At 47.8% G+C, this 22,745-nt stretch overlaps 1 protein-coding gene across 4 annotated transcripts in view; it reads right to left on the minus strand.

Annotated features, from left to right (window-relative positions):
- GANC (glucosidase alpha, neutral C) overlaps positions 1 to 22,745 on the minus strand; it is a 194,657-nt gene that overhangs the window by 153,122 nt on the left and 18,790 nt on the right. For all 4 annotated transcript variants that reach the window (XM_063947487.1, XM_063947485.1, XM_063947488.1 and 1 more), the window contains exons 2-3: positions 22,566 to 22,692; positions 2,148 to 2,204 (exon numbers count right to left, since the gene is read on the minus strand). In XM_063947487.1, coding sequence (XP_063803557.1) covers positions 2,148 to 2,204; positions 22,566 to 22,624 — 116 coding nt within the window. In that variant the 5' untranslated portion in view covers positions 22,625 to 22,692. The remainder of the gene's footprint in view (positions 1 to 2,147; positions 2,205 to 22,565; positions 22,693 to 22,745) is intronic.

Consider the following 22,745-nt stretch of genomic DNA (forward strand, 5'->3'; position numbering starts at 1 on the left):
TGCTTGCACAGGATGCGACCAGTCATATTCACAGTGTGTGCAGCTGCAGGGAAGAGAAACTTCCGCCAGCTGCCACTCTCAGAGGTCCCTCTGCCTCCCTACACCCTCCCCCAGTGTTTGCTGACCGGTCAGCACGGCAGGACCCCCGCCCAGTGGCTTCACACAATAGCAGCCGCTGGGGAAATGTAAATAAACCCCCCTCCCTTCCCAGTGTGTACCTAGTGCCTGCGCGTCTGTTTAAATGAAAGTCACAATGTTTCCGATGTTCGGATAGTGCCGACCGATGTGATGACTGCTAAAAGTTTTTTTTTACAAATAGGTTTTAAAAAAACCTTTTCTTTTAAATAAAATTTTGGGTAAGTTTAAATACATGTTCTTCACGTAATTCACTCATTCAAAACAAAACAATTTCTGAGTGGTTTAAAAAAAAAATAATAATAATAATAATAATAATAATTTCAGTGGTTAAATCTATCAAAGCAATGAAACTTAAAGGTTGAGGTTTCTTTTCTGTTGCAGGCGTCTATTTGGTACAGACTACAGATACAGGCAGCCCATGATAGTGTTTTTATACTTATTTTTCAACTCATTTATTTTTTATTATTCAGGAGCAGCCTATGCCATACTTGCCTACCTGACCCTCTCCATGAGGGAGAGAATGCTCTGTTCCTGGACTTTCCTGGTAATGTATGATTGCCATCACCTGTGGTGAGCTAGTTAATTGATAAGAAAGGTGTTTCACCACAGGTGATGGCAATCATACATTACCAGGAAAGTCCAGGAACAGAGCATTTTCTCCCTCATGGAGAGGGTCAGGTAGGCAAGTATGGCCTATGCCCCTTTTTTGTGGAGATCTAGCAAACCTGTCACCTGGCTCTTTTATCTCTATAACATAAAAATCAGATCTTGAACTCCAGCACAATTGTATGAGACACCTTAGAGCCACCAGGAGGGTCTTCCGCCTTCAACAGTCGCCCGTTTTTCCCTTAGTGTATTATGTACACACCTGTACTTAGGATGCTGCCAGGTCTTAAATCTCAAGCAGTAGGGGCTTATACAATCGGCTCAAGACCGCAGGATGTTGGCTAAAGTAATACACATCAGATAGCCAGAGAGGAACGATACATGGAGAGTAGCCATCAGAGCAGGGTCTAGCTCACGGCTGAGGCACTGTACCAAGGACGTGCGGTGAGCTAAATGGCTCAGGAGGCACTGGCTAACACCAGAGCCAGATTTACATGCAATATATGAGCCAAGAGGTACATCTGGGCATTATGCACAGGTGTAGCATTATAAACTCCTGGAAATCTGGTGAGTTTTGATCAGAGTTGTGCAAATAAGATAGGTAGGTGAGGCACTGCCTCACTTGCCATAGACTTTTCACTCCAAAGTTTGGGCTATAAAAATTATTAGAATATTGCAAAGAAGATATTTCAAACAAATTATCAGTATTTTTCATATATTTTATTCAGTCAAAACTCTGGTTTAAACGTAAGCATGACAGGAAAGGCTCTGCCTCACCCCACCGCACGTCACTGCACTGTACGTGTTGGTACAGCAGAATTCAGTGCAGCAGGTATATGTACTTGCAGGCCGAGCTGTGAGAGAAACACAATGAAGAACAGGCTAGGGTATCACCAAGGATAATAACAATGGCAAGGCAAGGTTCGGGCATGACTGGGAAGCCAAGGTTCAAATCTATACAGTATCCACAGGATCGCACAGGGTATACGCAGGAACAGGTACTGAGTTCTGGAATCTGGGACACAGACCAGCTACTTACAGGTATAAGCTATAACCAGCATGGGTAAAGTGAGCCAACTGCCTTATAACAGGAATCACATCTAATCAGCAGTCACCCAGACTCCTAATGCAATAATCTAACACATGTAGACAAGGCATAGGTTACTGCAGTCGTGTACTTGTCCGGGTCCCGGTTACCTAGCAACCAGCGGGACTGTTGGACACTGCGGCTGAACCCCTGAGGAGAATAGCCGCTAACAATAGGCTAGCCGCCAACTCTCCTTATACACAAACCAATTTCCACAAAGCAGTCTGTTTTCAGCAAACAAAAAATGTCTGATTCATCATTTGTCACCAATACACAAAATATGAATGTTCCACATGAATTATTTGATTGAGTTTACCTGTAGAATCCAATCTGACTGCATGTCTTAAATTTATTCTTGTCCTCAATAAGTACACTGAAAATAAAAAGTTATTGTTTTAAATAAGCAATCTTATTTACAATTAATACAGACGTCATATAATACAGTTCATTAGATATTTTTTCATTATCCAGTTTATGTGTTTTGTAATTATTTGTTTTAATTAAGTGTAATTTGATAGTCTAACATCTAAGTGAGTGCATTAGGGAGAGAGAGAGAGAGAGAGAGAGAGAGAGTACTGTGCAAAAGTTTTAGGCAGGTGTGGAAAAAATGCTGCAAAGTAAGATTGCTTTCTAAAATAGAAGAGTTAATGGTTTATTTTTATCAATTAAACTGCAAAGTGAATGAACAGAAGAGAAATCTAAATTATCTAAAAAATTAGTGACCACCCTTTGCCGTAAAAAAAGCATCAATTCGTCTAAGTACACCTGAACAGGTGTACACCTTAACAGATATAGGTACACTTGCACACAGTTGTTGAAGGAACTTGGCATGAAGGCTGTTCCAAACATCTTGGAGAACTAACCACAGATCTTCTAAATCCTTCTGTCTCTTCATGTAATCCCAGACCGACTCCATGATGTAGAGATCAGGGCTCTGTGGGGGCCAAATCATCACTTCCAGGACTCCTTGTTCTTCTTTACGCTGAAGATAGTTCTTAATGACATTGACTGTATGTTTGGGGTTGTCCTGCTGCAGAAAATACATTTGGAGCCAATCAGATTCATCCCTGATGGTATTGCATGATGGATAAGTACCTGCCTGAAATATCTCAGCATTGAGGACACCATTAATCCTGACCAAATCCCCAATTCCATTTGCTGAGATGCAGCCCCACACTTGCAAGGAACCTCCATCATTCTTCACTGTTGCCTGCAGACACTCACTATTGTACCTCTCTCCAGCCCTTCAGTGAACAAATTGCCTTCTGTTACAGCCAAACATTTCACATTTTGACTCATCAGTCTATAGCACCAGCTGCCATTTTTCTGCACAGCAACCTATGTTTTTGTACAACGTTGCGTCGCTTGGCCGTATTTCCACACGGAAGGTATGGCTTTTTGGCTGCAATTCTCACGTGAAGACCACGTCTGACCAGACTTATCTGAAAAGTATATGGGTGTCAGAGGCGTAACTCTGGGAGGCAAAGGAGTCATCTGCCGCCGGGCTCCTGCTCTGAAGGGGGGCACCTCTCCTCCCATTCTGTGACACCTCTGAATTAAGTTAATTGATAGCTGCCGCTCTCTCTTCAGTAACGACTTCCTCACTGGTTCCTGCACCTTACAAATCACACCCTTTTTATTATACTGTAGATACACATTTTACAAATGTCATGCCCAGGATTAAAAACCATGACCTAGTACACTGGAAACAGACACCTTACTGATGAAGCTGTTTGCTGCTGTATAGAAAATATGAGAATTCTAACTATATGAAGCTACTTCTCTGACAATTACACATTGTTATGTACATATCTTTACTTCAATGAATCATGCAGTATGAAGATTATGTATTTTATTTCTTATTGGTAAGTAGTACTTGCAAGGTTACAGATAGACATCAACTCCACATGCTGCTCTCCTTCTCCTTACTCTCCTTCTACTTCCTGATCACATGTTCATCTGTGCAGCCAGATTCTTAAAGGTACACTACCTCATCTAGCTAATGCACATAAACTATCTTCATAGATACTACACACATAACTTCATATAGTTATAATTTTCATGCTTCCTGTACAGGAGCAAATGGCTCCATCAGTAAAGTGTCTGCTGTCAGAGTAACAGGTAAAGGGATCTAATCCTGGGTATGACTGCTAAGAAATGTGTGAATTAAAATAAAAGACAATGAAATATATATATATATATATATATATATGTACAGTATATAAAAAAAATTCAGAACACACCACACACACACACACACGCATATATATGTATGTATATATATATATATATATATATATACAAGCACATAAATACATATATTTGTCTAAATATAGGGGGGGGGGGGGGCACCAATACTTATCTTGCCTCCGGGCAACTGGGACAAACTTACGCCACTGATGGGTGTACCTGGGTCCCACTGATTTCTGCCAGTTCTGAGCTGATAGCAGTGCTGGACATCTTCTAATTTTGAAGGGAAGTAAAGGGGGGTACTGATGGGAGAGATGTGTGCTGAGCGATCTTAACACAGACCGCTCAGCACACATCTATCCCCCTGCTGAGCGAGGGCGGGGGAAGGCGACAAAGGGGGGCCACTCACTTCACACAACGCTGAAGTGAGCGACTCGCTAGATTGAGCCTGCATGCAGGCTCAATCTAGCACCGGCGATAGCGATGCGCGGCTATAGCTGGGGGCATACACACGTCAGATCCGTGCTTAAAATCTAAGCAATCTAGTCAGATTGCTTAGATTTTAAACACGGATCTCTCCCCCTTTAGCATGATGTGTATTTCATCTGATGCACTAAGTTTCCTTTGCTGACCACTGCATTTACGGTTCTCAACATTGCCCGTTTCTTTGTGCTTCAATGCTTTGAAATACAGGCAGGTACTTATCCATCATGCAATATCATGAGGGGGGCATCTGATTGGCTCCAGATTTATTCTGAAGCAGGATAACAACCTCAAACACACAGCCAATGTCCTTAAGAACTAACTTCAGCGTAAGGAAGAAAACAAGAAGTCTTGGAAGTGATGATATGGCCCCCACAGAGTCCTGATCTCAACATAATTGAGTCTGTTTGGGATTACGGCCCTAATTCAGACATGATCGATGTTGTGCGAAATCGCAAGGCGGATGATTATTGAACGACTGCGCATGAACATGGATGGTAATGTGCACGCGTGAGGCTAAACTGCGAAATAAGTCAGCGTCTTTTTTGATCGTTAGGCTAAAGCAGGCTGATTGACAGGAAGCGGACGTTTGGGGGTGGTAACTGCCCATTTTCTGGGAGTGTCAGGAAAAGAGCAGGTGTTCCCTATCGGTTTCACGAAGGACGTCAGCTCCGGCCTGATCAGCCTGTTTCTTTCACACTCTAGTAGTAAGTCCTGTGCTACGCACAGACTGGAAAAATCATTCGATGGTGAGTGAGTTGCGAACGGATTTGCAGCTAGCCAGTGTTTGCACGGCATCTGAAGACTAGCACGGGGGGATTTTCACTCTGTCTGGGCTGCGACTATCCGATCGCATACCTCTGGAAATTCACACAGGAGCGATCAGATCTGAATTATGCCCTACATGAAGAGACAGAAGGATTTGAGCAATCCTACATCCACAGAGGATCTGTAGATAGTTCTCCAAGTTTGGAACAACCTCCCTGCCAAGTTCCTTCAAAAACGGTGTGCAAGTGTACCTAGAAGAATTGATGCTGTTTTAAAGGCAAAGGGTGGTCACACCAAATATTGTAAAAAAAACAACAGAATTTGAAAGCGCTGACACGCTGTGTAAATATATGATTTTTTTATTTATTTTTACTTCGGTTTTAAATATCAAAAATCAATAAAATTCAAGAAAACATAAGCTCAGCAGAACAATCTGAAAAAACTATTTTTTTTATATATCCATACATTTTTCTATATAGGCCATATACACATCCTATTTTTTCTGGTCCCTAGAGACTGTTTCCAATTATTTGCTACCTTAGTTAGACCTAATTGTATCTAACCAGTCTCTGTAAAGCAGAAAAGTTACAACTCCCTTTTCAATCTGCAACACAGTATTTTTGCTAACTATGGAGCTATAATAAAATAAGATTTTACTCACCGGTAAATCTATTTCTCGTAGTCCGTAGTGGATGCTGGGGACTCCGTAAGGACCATGGGGAATAGACGGCTCCGCAGGAGACTGGGCACATCTAAAGAAAGATTTAGGACTATCTGGTGTGCACTGGCTCCTCCCCCTATGACCCTCCTCCAAGCCTCAGTTAGGAACTGTGCCCGGAAGAGCTGACACAATAAGGAAGGATTTTGAATCCCGGGTAAGACTCATACCAGCCACACCAATCACACCATATAACACGTGATAGGAACCCCGGTTAACAGTATGATAACAATTGGAGCCTCTGAAGAGATGGCTCACAACAAAACCCGATTTTTGTAACAATAACTATGTACAAGTATTGCAGACAATCCGCACTTGGGATGGGCGCCCAGCATCCACTACGGACTACGAGAAATAGATTTACCGGTGAGTAAAATCTTATTTTCTCTGACGTCCTAGTGGATGCTGGGGACTCCGTAAGGACCATGGGGATTATACCAAAGCTCCCAAACGGGCGGGAGAGTGCGGATGACTCTGCAGCACCGAATGAGAGAACTCCAGGTCCTCCTCAGCCAGGGAATCAAATTTGTAGAATTTAGCAAACGTGTTTGCCCCTGACCAAGTAGCTGCTCGGCAAAGTTGTAAAGCCGAGACCCCTCGGGCAGCCGCCCAAGATGAGCCCACCTTCCTTGTGGAATGGGCTTTTATTGATTTAGGCTGCGGTAATCCTACCGCAGAATGCGCCAGCTGAATAGTGCTACAAATCCAGCGCGCAATAGACTGCTTAGAAGCAGGAGCACCCAGCTTGTTGGGTGCATACAGGATAAACAGCGAGTCAGTTTTTCTGACTCCAGCCGTCCTGGAAACATACATTTTCAGGGCCCTGACTACGTCCAGCAACTTGGAATCCTCCAAGTCCCTAGTAGCCGCAGGCACCACAATAGGTTGGTTCAAGTGAAAAGCTGAGACCACCTTCGGGAGAAACTGAGGACGAGTCCTCAATTCTGCCCTATCCATCTGGAAAATCAGATAAGGGCTTTTTCAAGACAAAGCCGCCAAATCTGAAACCCGCCTGGCCGAAGCCAGGGCCAACAGTATGACCACTTTCCACGTGAGATATTTTAATTCCACAGTCTTAAGTGGTTCGAACCAATGTGATTTCAGGAATGCCAAAACCACATTGAGATCCCAAGGTGCCACTGGGGGCACAAAAGGAGGCTGAATATGCAGAACTCCTTTGACAAAAGTCTGAACTTCAGGCAGTGAAGCCAGTTCTTTCTGGAAGAAAATCGAGAGAGCCGAAATCTGGACCTTGATGGACCCCAATTTGAGGCCCAACGTCACCCCTGCTTGCAGGAAGTGTAGGAATCGACCCAGTTGAAATTCCTCCTTCGGGGCCTTCATGGCCTCACACCAAGCAACATATTTCCGCCAAATGTGGTAATAATGTCTTGCGGTGACATCCTTCCTGGCTTTGATCAGGGTAGGGATGACTTCCTCCGGAATACCCTTTTCCTTTAGGATCCGGTGTTCAACCGCCATGCCGTCAAACGCAGCCGCGGTAAGTCTTGGAACAGACAGGGTCCTTGCTGCAGCAGGTCTTGTCTGAGCGGCAGAGGCCAAGGGTCCTCTGCCAGCATCTCTTGAAGTTCCGGGTACCAAGCTCTTCTTGGCCAATCCGGAACCATGAGTATGGTTTTCACTCCTCGCATTCTTATTATTCTCAGCACCCTGGGTATGAGAGGTAGAGGAGGAAACACATAAACCGACTGGTACACCCACGGTGTCACTAGAGCGTCCACAGCGATCGCCTGAGGGTCCCTTGACCTGGCGCAATATCTTTTCAACTTTTTATTGAGGCGGGACGCCATCATGTCCACCCGTGGTCATTCCCAACGGTTTACCCGCATTTGGAAAACTTCTGGAAGAAGTCCCCATTCTCCCGGGTGTAGGTCGCCCATCGGAGAATCCTTGTGGCTTCTGCCATCGCCATCCTGCTTCTTGTGCCGCCCTGTCTGTTTACATGGGCGACCGCCGTGATGTTGTCTGAACGGATCAGTACCGGCTGGTTTTGAAGCAGGGGCCTTGCTTGGCTTAGGGCATTGTAAATGGCCCTTAGCTCCAGAATAATTATGTGAAGCGAAATCTCCTTGGAAATTTCTTCCCTGTGTGACTGCACCCCAGCCCCGAAGGCTGGCCTCCGTGGTCACCAGGACCCAGTCCTGTATTCCGAATCTGCGGCCCTCTAGTAGATGAGACCTCTGCAGCCACCACAGCAGCGACACCCTGTTTCTTGCCGACAGGGTTATCCGCTGTTGTATCTGTAGATGGGACCCGGACCATTTGTCCCACAGGTCCCACTGGAACGTCCTTGCGTGGAACCTTCCGAATGGAATTATGCTTCGTACGAAGCTACCATTTTTTCTAGGACTCGTGTGCTTCCACTGGAAGAAACACTCTTTTCTGGTCTGTGTCCAGAATCATTCCCAGGAACAGAAGACGTGTCGTCGAGACCAGCTGTGACTTTGGAATATTGAGAATCCAGTCGTGCTGTTGTAGCACTTCCCGAGAGAGTGCTACCCCTACTACCAACTGTTCTTTGGACCTCGCCTTTATCAGGAGATCGTCCAAGTACGGGATAATAAAAACTTCCTTCTTGCGAAGGAGTATCATCATTTCGGCCGTTACCTTGGTAAAGACCTTCGGTGCCGTGGACAACTCCAACAGCAGCGTCTGAAACTGATAGTGACAGTCCTGTACCACACATCTGAGGTACTCCTGGTGAGGAGGGTAAATGGGGACATGCAGGTACGCATCCTTGATGTCCAGGGAGACCCTGTAATCCCCCTCGTCCAGGCTCGTAATAACCGCCCTGAGCGATTCCATCTCGAACTTGAATCTTCTGATATAAAAGTTCAAGTATTTTAATTTTAAGATGGGTCTCACCGAACCGTTCTGTTTCGGTATCACAACCATTGTGGAATAGTAACCCCTTCCTTGCTGAAGGAGGGGCACTTTGACAATCACTTGTTGTGATTATAGTGTTGAATAGCCACCAACACCGCCTCCCTGGCAGAGGGAGGTGCCGGTAAGGCAGATTTTAGGAAACGGCGGGGGGAAGAACGTCTCGAACTCCAGCCTGTACCCCTGAGATACTACTTGAAGGACCCAGGGATCCATGTGAGAGAGCCCACTGGGCGCTGAAATTTCTGAGACGGGCCCCCACCGTACCCGGGTCCGCCTGAGCAGCCCCAGCGTCATGCTGTGGACTTACCGGACGCAGGGAGGACTTCTGCTCTTGGGAACTAGCTGTGCGCTGCAGCTTTTTCCTCTACCTTTGCCTCTCGGCAGAAAGGATGAGCCTCTAGCCCTCTTGCTTTTCTGGGGCCGAAAGGACTGTACTTGATGATACGGTGCTTTCCTTTGTTGTGGGGTAGCCTGTGGCAAAAAAGTCGATTTCCCAGCAGTAGCTGTGGAAACGAGGTCTGAAAGACCATCCCCAAACAGTTTTACCCCCTTATAGGGCAAAACTTCCATGTGCCGATTCGAGTCGGCATCGCCTGACCATTGCCGAGTCCATAACCCCCGTCTGGCGGCAATGGACCTAGCGCTTATTTTTGATGCCAGCCGGCAAATATCCCTCTGTGCATCACGCATGTATAAGACCACGTCTTTTATATGCTCTATTGTCAGCAAAATATTGTCCCTATCCATAGTTATTTTCCGACAGGGAATCTGACCACGCAGCGGGAGCACTGCACATCCATGCCGAAGCAATGGCTGGTCGCAATATAATGCCCGAGTGTGTGACTATATCTTTCAGGGTAACCCCCTGCTTTTTATCAGCAGGTTCCTTCAGGGCGGCCGTATCCGGAGACGGTAGTGCCACCTTTTCTGATAAGCGTGTAAGCGCTGTATCTACCCTATGGGGTGTTTCCCAACGTGACCTATCCTCTGGCGGGAAAGGGTACGCTACCAATAACCGTTTAGAAATTATCAATTTCTTACCGGGGGAAGACCACGCTTCCTCACACACCTCATTTGATTTCTCAGATGCAGGAAAAACTACTGGTAGTTTTCTGTCACCAAACATAATACCCTTTTATGTGGTACCTGGGGTATTATCATAAATGTGTAATACATTTTTTATTGCCTCAATCATGTAACGGGTGGACCTATTTGGAGGGTACACTAGTCTCATCGTCGTCGACACTGGAGTCGGTATCCGTGTCGACATCTGTTTCTGCCATCTGAGGTAGCGGGCGTTTTTAGAGCCCCCCCATGACATTTGAGACGCTGGAACAGGCACAAGCTGAGTAGCCAGCTGTTCTGTGTCGTCGACCTTTTGTGTAAGGAGTTGACACTTTCACGTAATCCTTCCATAAGTCCAACCACACCTGTGTCGATCCCGCAGGGGGTGACATCACATTTACAGGCATTCGCTCCGCCTCCACATCATTATCCTCCTCATACATGTCGACACAGCCGTACCGACACACAGCATACACACAGGGAATGCTCTGACAGAGGACAGGACCCCACAAAGCCCTTTGGGGAGACAGAGGGAGAGTATGCCAGCACACACCAGGGCGCTATATATCACAGGGATATCACATATAAAGAGTGTTTTCCCTTATAGCTGCCTATATATATTGTATACTGCGCCTAAATTGTGCCCCCCTCTCTTTTTAATTAACCCTTTCTGTAGTGTATTGACTGCAGGGGAGAGCCAGGGAGCTTCCCTCCAACGGAGCTGTGAGGGAAAAATGGCGCCAGTGTGCTGAAGGAGATAGCTCCGCCCCTTTTTCGCGGACTTTCTCCCGCATTTTTATGGATTCTGGCAGGGGTTAAAAAGCACCTATATAGCCTCTGGGGCTATATATGGTGCCAGTTTGCCAGCCAAGGTGTCAGTATTGCTGCTCAGGGCGCCCCCCCCCAGCGCCCTGCACCCATCAGTGACCGGAGTGTGAGGTGTGCATGAGGAGCAATGGCGCACAGCTGCAGTGCTGTGCGCTACCTTGGAGAAGACAGAAGTCTTCAGCCGCCGATTTTCCGGACCACCTTCTTGCTTCTGGCTCTGTAAGGGGGACGGCGGCGCGGCTCCGGGAACGGACGACGAGGTCGGGTCCTGTGTTCGATCCCTCTGGAGCTAATGGTGTCCAGTAGCCTAAGAAGCCCAAGCTACCACCACTTAGGTAGGTTCGCTTCTTCTCCCCTTAGTCCCTCGATGCAGTGAGCCTGTTGCCAGCAGGTCTCACTGAAAATAAAAAACCTAACAAACACTTTCTTCCTAGGAGCTCAGGAGAGCCCCTAGTGTGCATCCAGCTCAGCCGGGCACAGAAATCTAACTGAGGCTTGGAGGAGGGTCATAGGGGGAGGAGCCAGTGCACACCAGATAGTCCTAAATCTTTCTTTAGATGTGCCTAGTCTCCTGCGGAGCCGTCTATTCCCCATAGTCCTTACGGAGTCCCCAGCATCCACTAGGACGTCAGAGAAAATACAATTTAAGGACTCCTAGTTATTCTTATTAAAATACCAGACTGCCGCTGTGAGTGTTAGGGCGCACATGTGTAGTGTCAGATCCGGAGGTGGGGGGGTTAATGGCTGTGCAGTTATTAGATGCCGCCGAGTGTGCCCCTGCCGCCGGCCGCACATGTGTAGTGTCAGGTCCGGGGGGGATGTTAATGGTTGAGTTGCACTGCAGTGTTCCTCCTGTCTGCTCCATCACCGCTAGTCTGCCCCGCCTCCTCTCCTGCGGGGAGCGTGCTGCATATGCCTAGCTAGTTGAGTCACTTTAAAATAAAAAAATCCTAAAAGATCGGTGGCTGGCTTCCATTGTGTGAGGTGATATTGAGCGCAGAGATTATGCGCCCGGCCCCTTGCCTTCTCATTGATGTATGCTGTACAAAGTATGGGGCGGAACCCCAGCAGCCGGCTCCTGCAAAGTGTAGAAGCAGCTACAGAAGGACCATCAGATCCAGGGGCGGAACTCCCGGAGGCAACTGAGTCTGTTGCCGCCGGGCTCATCCATTGTCTCCCAACCCTGCCCTTCTTGCTTCAATAGAGGAGCCACCAAGATGCGCAGCGCCGATCAGCATCAATGATGCGCTCCCCTCTGTGATCTAGAGACTAAGGGTGTGTACACACGGTGAGATAAATCTGTGAGATTTTGGCTATATAGTCAAAATCTTATGAAAAGTTAGTGCATATCTCATGGTGTTAGGCAGCTTGCGATACAGATTCGATCCCGATGCATGCTCCCGTGGGGTCGGTATCGTAAGGCTGGATAGACTGTGCAGGCAAGTCAATCTTGACTATGTAGTGTACAATCTAGTACAAAGTATAGTCAAAATTGGCACTTAGTCAAAATCGTACATAGACAAAATCTCAAGAACAGATAGCACAGGTAGTACAGATTTTGACTATCTGGCCTCTGGGGGAGTTCATGGGAAATCACATAGTCAAAACCGAACATAGCAGGGATCTCACCGTGTGTACACACCCTTAGTGTAGGGGGGAGGCGCCACAAAAAGACACCCTGTCTCTCTACATCCATCTCTGTCTCTCTCCCTTGCCGTTTTTTTTCTCTCTCTCCCTGTTTCTGTGTATCTCTCCCTCGGTCTCTCTCTCCCCTTGTCCTTATCCCCCCATCCCTGTCTCTCTCCATGTCTCTGTGTCTCTCTCCCTGTCAGTGGGAAGGTGGACATGGCTCACACGGGAAGGGGGGCATGGCTCACACAGGGGAAGGGGGACACAGTGCCGTAACTAGGCATTTTAGCGCTGTGTGCAAGAAACGATAGTGGCGCCCCCCCCCCCCCCCCCCCCCAATGTAAGACAGGGGCAGTGCGTGCCGTAGGCGCGATTTTTTTTATAGGGGCGTGGCTTAATGGGGAAGGGGCGTGGCCACAAAATAATAGCAATTCATACTACGGTGCACAGTAGTCTACATTATTCAAATTACGCTGCACAGTAGCGCCCCTTTTATACATTACAATAGACAGCGTCCCCCTTTTTACACATTACAGCAGCCAGTCCCCCTTTTTACACATTGCGGCAGCTAGTCCCCCTTTTTACACATTGCGGCAGCCAGGCCCCCTTTTTACACATTGCGGCATCCAGGCACCCTTTTTACACATTGCGGCATCCAGGCCCCCTTTTTACACATTACGGCAGCCAGTCCCACTTTTTACACATTGCGGCAGCCAGTCCCCCTTTTTACACATTGCGGCATCCAGGCCCCCTTTTTACACATTACGGCAGCCAGTCCCCCTTTTTACACATTGCGGCAGCCAGTCCCCCTTTTTACACATTGCGGCAGACGGGACCCCATTTTACACATTGCGGCATCCAGGCCCCCTTTTTACACATTACGGCAGCCAGTCCACCTTTTTACACATTGCGGCATCCAGGCCCCCTTTTTACACATTACGGCAGCCAGTCCCCCTTTTTACACATTGCGGCAGCCAGTCCCCCTTTTTACACATTGCGGCAGCCAGTCCCCCTCTTTACACATTGCGGCATCCAGTCCCCCTTTTTACACATTGCGGCAGCCAGTCCCCATTTTTACACATTGCGGCATCCAGGACCCCTTTTTACACATTGCGGCAGACGGGACCCCATTTTACACATTGCGGCAGACGAGACCCCATTTTACACATTGCGGCAGACGAGACCCCATTTTACACATTGCGGCAGACGGTGTCCGAGAGAGAGAGAGAGAGAGAGAGAGAGAGAGAGAGAGAGAGAGAGAGAGAGAGAGAGATACTTACCTTCTCCCCGCTGACAGGCTCCTCGTGCAGCTTCCTCTCGGTGCAGGCTGTGTGAGGTGAGAAGGAGGAGGAGGGAGGGGGAGCAGCAGCAGCGCTATTTGATTGGTAGTAAGCGCCGCTGCAGCATCCCCCTCTCCTCCTGTATTGGTTGCCTGGCGCTGCTGTGGATGCTGGGGAACCGCATCCCAGCATCCTTAGCAGCGCCGGGCAGCCAATACAGGAGGAGAGGGGGATGCTGCAGCGGCGCTTACTACCAATCAAATAGCGCTGCTGCGGCTCCCTGCTCCCCCTCCCTCCTCCTCCTTCTCTCCGCTGCCCGGCGCTGGTCCTCTAATCCCTACACAGCGGGGCGCATGGCGCAGATTTCGGCGGCATGTAATGAGTCAGTTGCGCCCTCAGGGCAACTGCGCTGTGTGCCAAGCCCCCTTGGCACACACGTAGTTACGGCCCTGGGGGGACATGGCTCACAGAAAGAGGAAGATGGTGATATCACTCACAGGGGAGAGGTGGAGGGGTGGGTGCCGGGCTGATAGCCAAAAATGTGTAAAAAAAAAAAGAAGAAAAAAGAAAAAAAAAGAACTACAAGTCCCAGCAAGCCTCCTTGGAGAGCCACAAGTACCAGGATGTGGGGAATTAATGGGCCCGCTGGTACCTGTAGTTCCACAACAAAAGAAATACACCCAAAAAACACAACACACACACCGTGATAGTATAAGTTTATTTACACAAAGATGCACACTTATACACTCAAACACACTTACCTAGTGTCCCACGCAGCACTTCAGTCCCCTTTGTTCATGTAGAATCCATTGGTGTACCCGTAATAAAAATAAACAAAATACTCCCCCACTCTGTAAAAGCATCCCCCTATTTAAATGAGATAGCCAAAATCTCTTGCACACCTATCAAAATCGCTGGTAAAGTTAGTCAAAATCTCCTACTGCCAGTTCAATGGAAATCGCTCAGTCAAAATCTCTCATAGGCCCTCATTCCGAGTTGTTCGCTTGTTATTTTTTTTCGCAACGGAGCGATTTGTCGCAAACTGCGCATGCGCAATGTTCGCAGTGCGTCTGCGCCAAGTAAATTTGCTAAAAAGTCTGGTATTTTACTCACGGCTTAACGAAGAAATCTCTTTGTTCTGGTGATCGTAGTGTGATTGACAGGAAGTGGGTGTTTCTGGGCGAAAACTGTCCGTTTTATGGGTGTGTGTGAAAAAACGCTGCCGTTTCTGGGAAAAATGCGGGAGTGGCTGGAGAAACGGGGGAGTGTCTGGGCGAACGCTGGGTCGTTTGTGACGTCTAACCAGGAACGAAACTGACTGAACTGATCGCAGTCTCGAGCTACTCAGAAACTGCAAAGAAATTTATTTTCGCAATTCTGCGAATCTTTCGTTCGCAATTCTGCACAGCTAAGATTCATTCCCAGTAGGCGGCGGCTTAGCGTGTGCAAAGCTGCTAAAATAAGAATTTACTTACCGATAATTCTATTTCTCGTAGTCCGTAGTGGATGCTGGGGACTCCGTCAGGACCATGGGGTTTAGCGGCTCCGCAGGAGACAGGGCACAATAATAAAAGCTTTAGGATCAGGTGGTGTGCACTGGCTCCTCCCCCTATGACCCTCCTCCAAGCCTCAGTTAGGATACTGTGCCCGGACGAGCGTGCATAATAAGGAAGGATATTGAATCCCGGGTAAGACTCATACCAGCCACACCAATCACACCGTACAACCTGTGATCTGAACCCAGTTAACAGTATGATAACAACGAAGGAGCCTCTAGAAAAGATGGCTCACAACAAGAATAACCCGATTTTTGTAACAATAACTATGTACAAGTATTGCAGACAATCCGCACTTGGGATGGGCGCCCAGCATCCACTACGGACTACGAGAAATAGAATTATCGGTAAGTAAATTCTTATTTTCTCTAACGTCCTAAGTGGATGCTGGGGACTCAGTCAGGACCATGGGGATTATACCAAAGCTCCCAAACGGGCGGGAGAGTGCGGATGACTCTGCAGCACCGAATGAGAGAACTCCAGGTCCTCCTCAGTCAGGGTGTGCCCCTGACCAAGTAGCAGCTCGGCAAAGTTGTAAAGCCGAGACCCCTCGGGCAGCCGCCCAAGATGAGCCCACTTCCTTGTGGAATGGGCTTTTACTGATTTTGGCTGTGGCAAGCCTGCCACAGAATGTGCAAGCTGAATTGTACTACAAATCCAGCGAGCAATCGTCTGCTTAGAAGCAGGAACACCCATCTTGTTGGGTGCATACAGGCTAAACAGCGAGTCAGATTTTCTGACTCCAGTCGTCCTGGAAACATATATTTTCAGGGCCCTGACAACGTCAAGTAACTTGGAGTCCTCCAAGTCCCTAGTAGCCGCAGGTACCACAATAGGTTGGTTCATGTGAAAAACAGAAAACACCTTAAGGAGAAATTGAGGACGAGTCCTCAATTCTGCCCTGTCAGAATGAAAAATTAAGTAAGGGCTTTTATATGATAAAGCCGCCCATTCTGACACACGCCTGGCTGAAGCCAGGGCTAATCGAATCTTCACCTTCCATGTGAAATATTTTAATTCCACAGTGGTGAGTGGATCAAACCAATGTGACTTTAGGAAACTCAAAACAACATTGAGATCCCAAGGTGCCACTGGGGGCACAAAAGGAGGCTGTATATGCAGTACCCCTTTTACAAACGTCTGAACTTCAGGCACTGAAGCCAGTTCTTTCTGGAAGAAATTTGACAGGGTCGAAATTTGAACCTTAATGGACCCTAATTTTAGGCCCATAGACAGTCCTGTTTTCAGGAAATGTAGGAAACGACCCAGTTGGAATTCCTCTGTAGGGACCTTCTTGGCCTCACACCACGCAACATATTTTCGCCAAATGCGGTGAAAATGTTTTGCGGTTACATCCTTCCTGGCTTCGACCAGGGTAGGGATGACTTCATCTGGAATGCCCTTTCAGGATCCGGCGTTCAACTGCCATGCCGTCAAACGCAGCCGCGGTAAGTCTTGGAACAGACAAGGCCCCTGCTGGAGCAGGTCCTTTCTTAAAGGTAGAGGCCACGGTTCTTCCGTGAGCATCTCTTGAAGTTCCGGGTACCAAGTCCTTCTTGACCCATCCGGAACCACGAGTATCGTTCTTACTCATCTCCTTCTTATGATTCTCAGTACTTTTGGTATGAGATGCATAGGAGGGAACACATACCCTGACTGGTACACCCACAGTGTTACCAGAGCGTCCACCGCTATTGCCTGAGAGTCCCTTGACCTGGCGCAATATTTGTCTAGTTTTTTGTTCAGGCGGGACGCCATCATGTCCACCTTTGGTTTTTCCCAACGGTTTACAATCATGTGGAAGACTTCCCGCTGAAGTCCCCACTCTCCCGGGTGGAGGTTATGCCTGCTGAGGAAGTTTGCTTCCCAGTTTTCCACTCCCGGAATTAACACTGCTGAGAGTGTTATCACATGATTTTTCGCCCAGCGAAGAATCCTTGCAGTTTCTGCCATTTCCCTCCTGCTTCATGTGCCGCCCTGTCTGTTTACGTGGGCGACTGCCGTGATGTTGTCCCACTGGATCAATACCGGCTGACCTTGAAGCAGAGGTCTTGCTAAGCTTAGAGCCTTGTAAATTGCCCTTAGCTCCAGTATATTTATGTGGAGAGAAGTCTCCAGACTTGATCACACTCCCTGGAAATTTTTTCCTTGTGTGACTGCTCCCCAGCCACTCAGGCTGGCATCCGTGGTCACCAGGACCCAGTCCTGAATGTCGAATCTGCGGCCCTTCCATAGATGAGCACTCTGCAGCCACCGCAGAAGAAAACACCCTTGTCCTTGGAGACAGGGTTATCCGCTGATGCATCTGAAGATGCGATCCGGACCATTTTCCCAGCAGATTCCACTGAAAGGTTCTTGCGTGAAATCTACCGAATGGGATCGCTTTGTAAGAAACCACCATTTTTCACAGGACCCTTGTGCAATGATGCACTGATACTTTTCCTGGTTTTAGGAGGTTCCTGACTAGCTCGGATAACTCCCTGGTCTTCTTCTCCGGGAGAAAACATCCTTTTCTGGACTGTGTCCAGAATCATTCCTAGGAACATTAGACGTGTCGTCGGAAAAAGCTGCGATTTTGGAATATTTAGAATCCACTCGTGCTGTCGTAGAACTACTTGAGATAGTGCTACTCCGACCGCCAACTGTTCTCTGGACCTTGCCCTTATCAGGAAAGCGTCCATATTTCTTTTAGGAAGAATCATCATTTCGGCCATTACCATGGTAAAGACCCGGGGTGCCGTGGACAATCCAAACGGCAGCGTCTGAACTGATAGTGACAGTTCTGTACCACGAACCTGAGATACCCTTGGTGAGAAGGGCAAAATTTGGACATGTAGGTAAGCGTCCCTGATATCCAGTGACACCATATCGTCCTGGTTCGCTATCACTGCTCTGAGTGACTCCATCTTGATTTGAACCCTTGTATGTAATTGTTCAAATCTTTTAGATCTCACCGAGCCGTTTGGCTTCAGTACCACAATATAGTGTGGAATAACACCCCTTCCCTTGTTGTAGGAGGGGTACTTTGATTATCACCTGCTGGGAATACAGCCTGTGAATTTTTTTCCAATACTGCCTCCCTGTCGGAGGGAGACGTTGGTAAAGCAGACTTCAGGAACATGTGAGGGGAAGACGTCTCGAATTTCCAATGTACACCTGGGATACTACGTGTAGGATCCAGGAGTCCACTTGCGAGTGAGCCCACTGCGTGCTGAAACTCTTGAGATGACCCCCCACCGCACCTGAGTCCGCTTGTATGGCCCCAGCGTCATGCTGCGGACTTGGCAGAAGCTGTGGAGGACTTCTGTTCCTGGGAATGGGCTGCCTGCTGCAGTCTTCTTCCCTTTCCTCTAACCCTGGGCAGATATGACTGGCCTTTTGCCCGCCTGCCTTTATGGGTACGAAAGGACTGAGACTGAAAAGACTGTGTCCTTTTCTGCTGAGATGTGACTTGGGGTAACAAAAGTGGATTTTCCAGCTGTTGCCATGGCCACCAGGTCCGATGGACCGCCCCTTTATACGGCAATACTTCCAGGTGCCGTCTGGAATCTGCATCACCTGACCACTGTCGTGTCTATAAACATCGTCTGGCAGATATGGACATCACATCTACTCTTGATGCCAGAATGCAAATATCCCTCTGCGCATCTCGCATATATAGAAATGCATCCTTAAAATGCTCTATAGTCAATAAAATATTGTTCCTGTCAAGGGTATAAATATTTTCAGTCAGGAAATCCGACCAAGCCCCCCCAGCGCTGCACATCCAGGCTGAGGCGATTGCTGGTCGTAGTATAACACCAGTATGTGTGTATATACTTTTTAGGATATTTTTCAGCTTCCTATCAGCTGGCTCTTTGATGGCGGCCGTATCTGGAGACGGTAACGCCACTTGTTTTTATAAGCGTGTGAGCGCCTTATCCACCCTAAGGTGTGTTTCCCAACTCGCCCTCACTTCTGGCGGGAAAGGGTATACCTCCAATAATTTTCTATCGGAGGAAACCCACGTATCATCACACACTTTAATTTATCTGATTCAGGAAAAACTACAAGTAGATTATTCCCACCCTACATAATACCCTTATTTGTGGTACTTGTAGTATCAGAAATATGTAACACCTCCTTCATTGCCCTTAACATGTAACGTGTGGCCCTAAAGGAAAGTACGTTTGTTTCTTTACCGTCGACACTGAAGTCAGTGTCCGTGTCTGTGTCGACCAACTGAGGTAAATGGGCGTTTTTACAAGCCCCTGACGGTGTCTGAGACGCCTGGACAGGTACTAATTTGTTTGCCGGCCGTCTCATGTCGTCAACCGACCTTGCATCGTGTTGACATTATCACGTAATTCCTAAATAAGCCATCCATTCCGGTGTCGACTCCCTAGAGAGTGACATCACCAATACAGGCAATTTGCTCCGCCTCCTCACCAACATCGTCCTCCTACATGTCGACACACACGTACCGACACACAGCACACACACAGGGAATGCTCTGATAGAGGACAGGACCCCACTAGCCCTTTGGGGAGACAGAGGGAGAGTTTGCCAGCACACACCAAAAACGCTATAATTATACAGGGACAACCCCTTATACAAGTGTTTTCCCTTATAGCATTTTCACATATGTAATCATATCGCCAAATAAGTGCCCCCCCTCTCTGTTTTAACCCTGTTTCTGTAGTGCAGTGCAGGGGAGAGCCTGGGAGCCTTCCTCACAGCAGAGCTGAGCAGGAAAATGGCGCCGTGTGCTGAGGAGAATAGGCCCCGCCCCCTAAAACGGCGGGCTCTTCTCCCGGAGTTTGTGAGATCTGGCAGGGGTTAAATACATCCATATAGCCTCAAGGGCTATATGTGATGTATTTTAGCCATAAAAAAGGTATAATACATTGCTGCCCAGGGCGCCCCCCCCAGCGCCCTGCACCCTCAGTGACCGCTGGTATGAAGTGTGCTGACAACAATGGCGCACAGCTGCAGTGCTGTGCGCTACCTTATGAAGACTGAAAGTCTTCTGCCGCCTGTTTCTGGACCTCTTCAACTTCGGCATCTGCAAGGGGGGTCGGCGGCACGGCTCCGGGACGAACCCCAGGGTGAGACCTGTGTTCCGACTCCCTCTGGAGCTAATGGTGTCCAGTAGCCTAAGAAGCAAATCCATCCTGCACGCAGGTGAGTTTACTTCTCTCCCCTAAGTCCCTCGTAGCAGTGAGCCTGTTGCCAGCAGGACTCACTGAAAATAAAAAACCTAACTTAAACTTTTATTCTAAGCAGCTCAGGAGAGCCACCTAGATTGCACCCTTCTCGGCCGGGCACAAAAATCTAACTGAGGCTTGGAGGAGGGTCATAGGGGGAGGAGCCAGTGCACACCACCTGATCCTAAAGCTTTTATTATTGTGCCCTGTCTCCTGCGGAGCCGCTAAACCCCATGGTCCTGACGGAGTCCCCAGCATCCACTTAGGACGTTAGAGAAAAGCAGCTAGCGAGCGAACAACTCGGAATGAGGGCCATAGTCAAAATCTATCCGTGTCCGTGTGTATGCACCTTAAGGCTTCCCTTGAGAGTCTGCAGGCTTATACAACAGACCGGATTAAACTTTCACATTCATCTACATACAGAACATCTACACAGGTGGACCACATAGGTGTGATTATTTAGCTAGTGAGTGCTTGGGAGGAAGTATAAATAGATGATCTTGTTTTGGGGGCGGGGTGACCAACACTAAGTTACTGTATTTGACCAGGGACTAGAAAGGTGACAAGTGTCTAGTCAGTGTCAGGGCTGCAGGAATACTTTTTGGTGGTGTGGTGGCTGGAGTCTTGTGCCGAATGTAAACATCCTGACATTTTAATAAATGCGTGCTTTTATTAAATTTGTGATACGTTTTTGCAAAAAAGTTCCATATATATTTTTATTGCACACCTTATATTTAGCACAACTACGATCAGGCACTCAGACATGCGGGGGGATGCCCAGCACAGAGCTAGTCCGCCCCGCATTTCAGGGCCGCCCCCCCCCCCCCCCCCCCTCAGAAATGCAAAAGTGGCGATGCTTTTGTATGTCAGGAGTCACTCCCGGCCAGCGCAGCTCCTGCGGCTGGCCGGGAGAACCTCTTTGCTGCCCCCGCCGCAGCCCGCCCCCCCAACGGGCCGGACCGCGCCCCCTAAACGGCGGCTTGACGCCGCCGTCCAGCCCCCTCCCGCCCAGTGACCGCCTCCGCCTCAGAGGCAATAGCTAGGCAACGATGGCCTTCGGCCGTCTGGCATGCGCAGTTCCGACCCGAACGCTGCGCTGCGATAAACTGCAGTGAGCGATCGGGTCGGAATGACCCCCTATATTCTATGGTGGAGATCCAGAGACACAGTGATACATCCCATAAAGAAACCCAGATATAAGGATTACAAATCCATTGAGAGTGAGAATGGTACACACAGCTTGCCTGAATATCAAAAACCAGTATTGAATGTTATATCTTCATCTCTATCATGGTGGAGGCAAACGATCGTAAAGAAACCTTTATATGTGTTTCCTACATTCTCATGCTGTCAGTATGGGTATGATCAAAGTGTCATTACATATTAAAAGGAAGAGGTCAGCTATTTCCTTTCAATCCCCACTCACTCCCATAGTTGCTGGGGGATTCACTACGGGTGTTCACACTTTTTAGAAGACTACTATACCGTGATGTTTTTGTTAAAATCTCTTCTTTTCACATATATGAGCAACTGTGTTTAGTGTGAAGAATAATATTGTAGATTCAAGAACTTTCTACCACAATTTATGGACTTAGGGGTCTATTTACTAACCCTTGGACGGAGATAAAATGGACCGTGATAAAGTACCAGCCAACCAGCTTCTAACTGTCATTTTTCAAACACAGCCTGTGACGTGGCAGTTAGGAGCTGATTGGCTGCTACTTTATCTCCGTCCAATGCTTAGTAAATAGACTCTTAAGTATCATCTGATTTTATTTCCAAATTGAAACATGACTGAGCGCTTATTACCTGTGTAATTGTGTTAGCCTAGATGGATGTGCCGGGCTCAGACGCATCCACGGTGCTAAAAATTGTAACACCTCTATGGCAAAACAGACTGGCGATCAATTCTGAACAAGCTCTGAAATGTAATCTACTATTTGAGATTGGCATATTTGTGTTCCACAAACTTGGAAACTTAATTGCTATGAAAAATGACTCTGCTGTGGCAGCAGCAGCGAAGAATCACATGTGAAATGCAAAACATATAAAAAACGTATACAAAACACAAAACCTCTAAGCAGTTTTATATGTACCCAAACCTTTCTATCTCACTTTCCTTACCCCGCAAGAGGATCACTGGGCTCCGAGCCCTGTGGGGCTGCTGATTCCTGGGAGCTCATGTGCCTTCAGTCAGGGGTCTCCCTTTCCTGGTTATATGTTCTTTATTTTGAGTTCAGGGCTGTAACACCTAGTGGACATGTACAACACTATTAGAAATCAACTGTTCCGGAAGAACAAATG

Source organism: Pseudophryne corroboree, chromosome 12, assembly GCF_028390025.1.
Source record: "Pseudophryne corroboree isolate aPseCor3 chromosome 12, aPseCor3.hap2, whole genome shotgun sequence".
NCBI lineage: Eukaryota > Metazoa > Chordata > Amphibia > Anura > Myobatrachidae > Pseudophryne > Pseudophryne corroboree.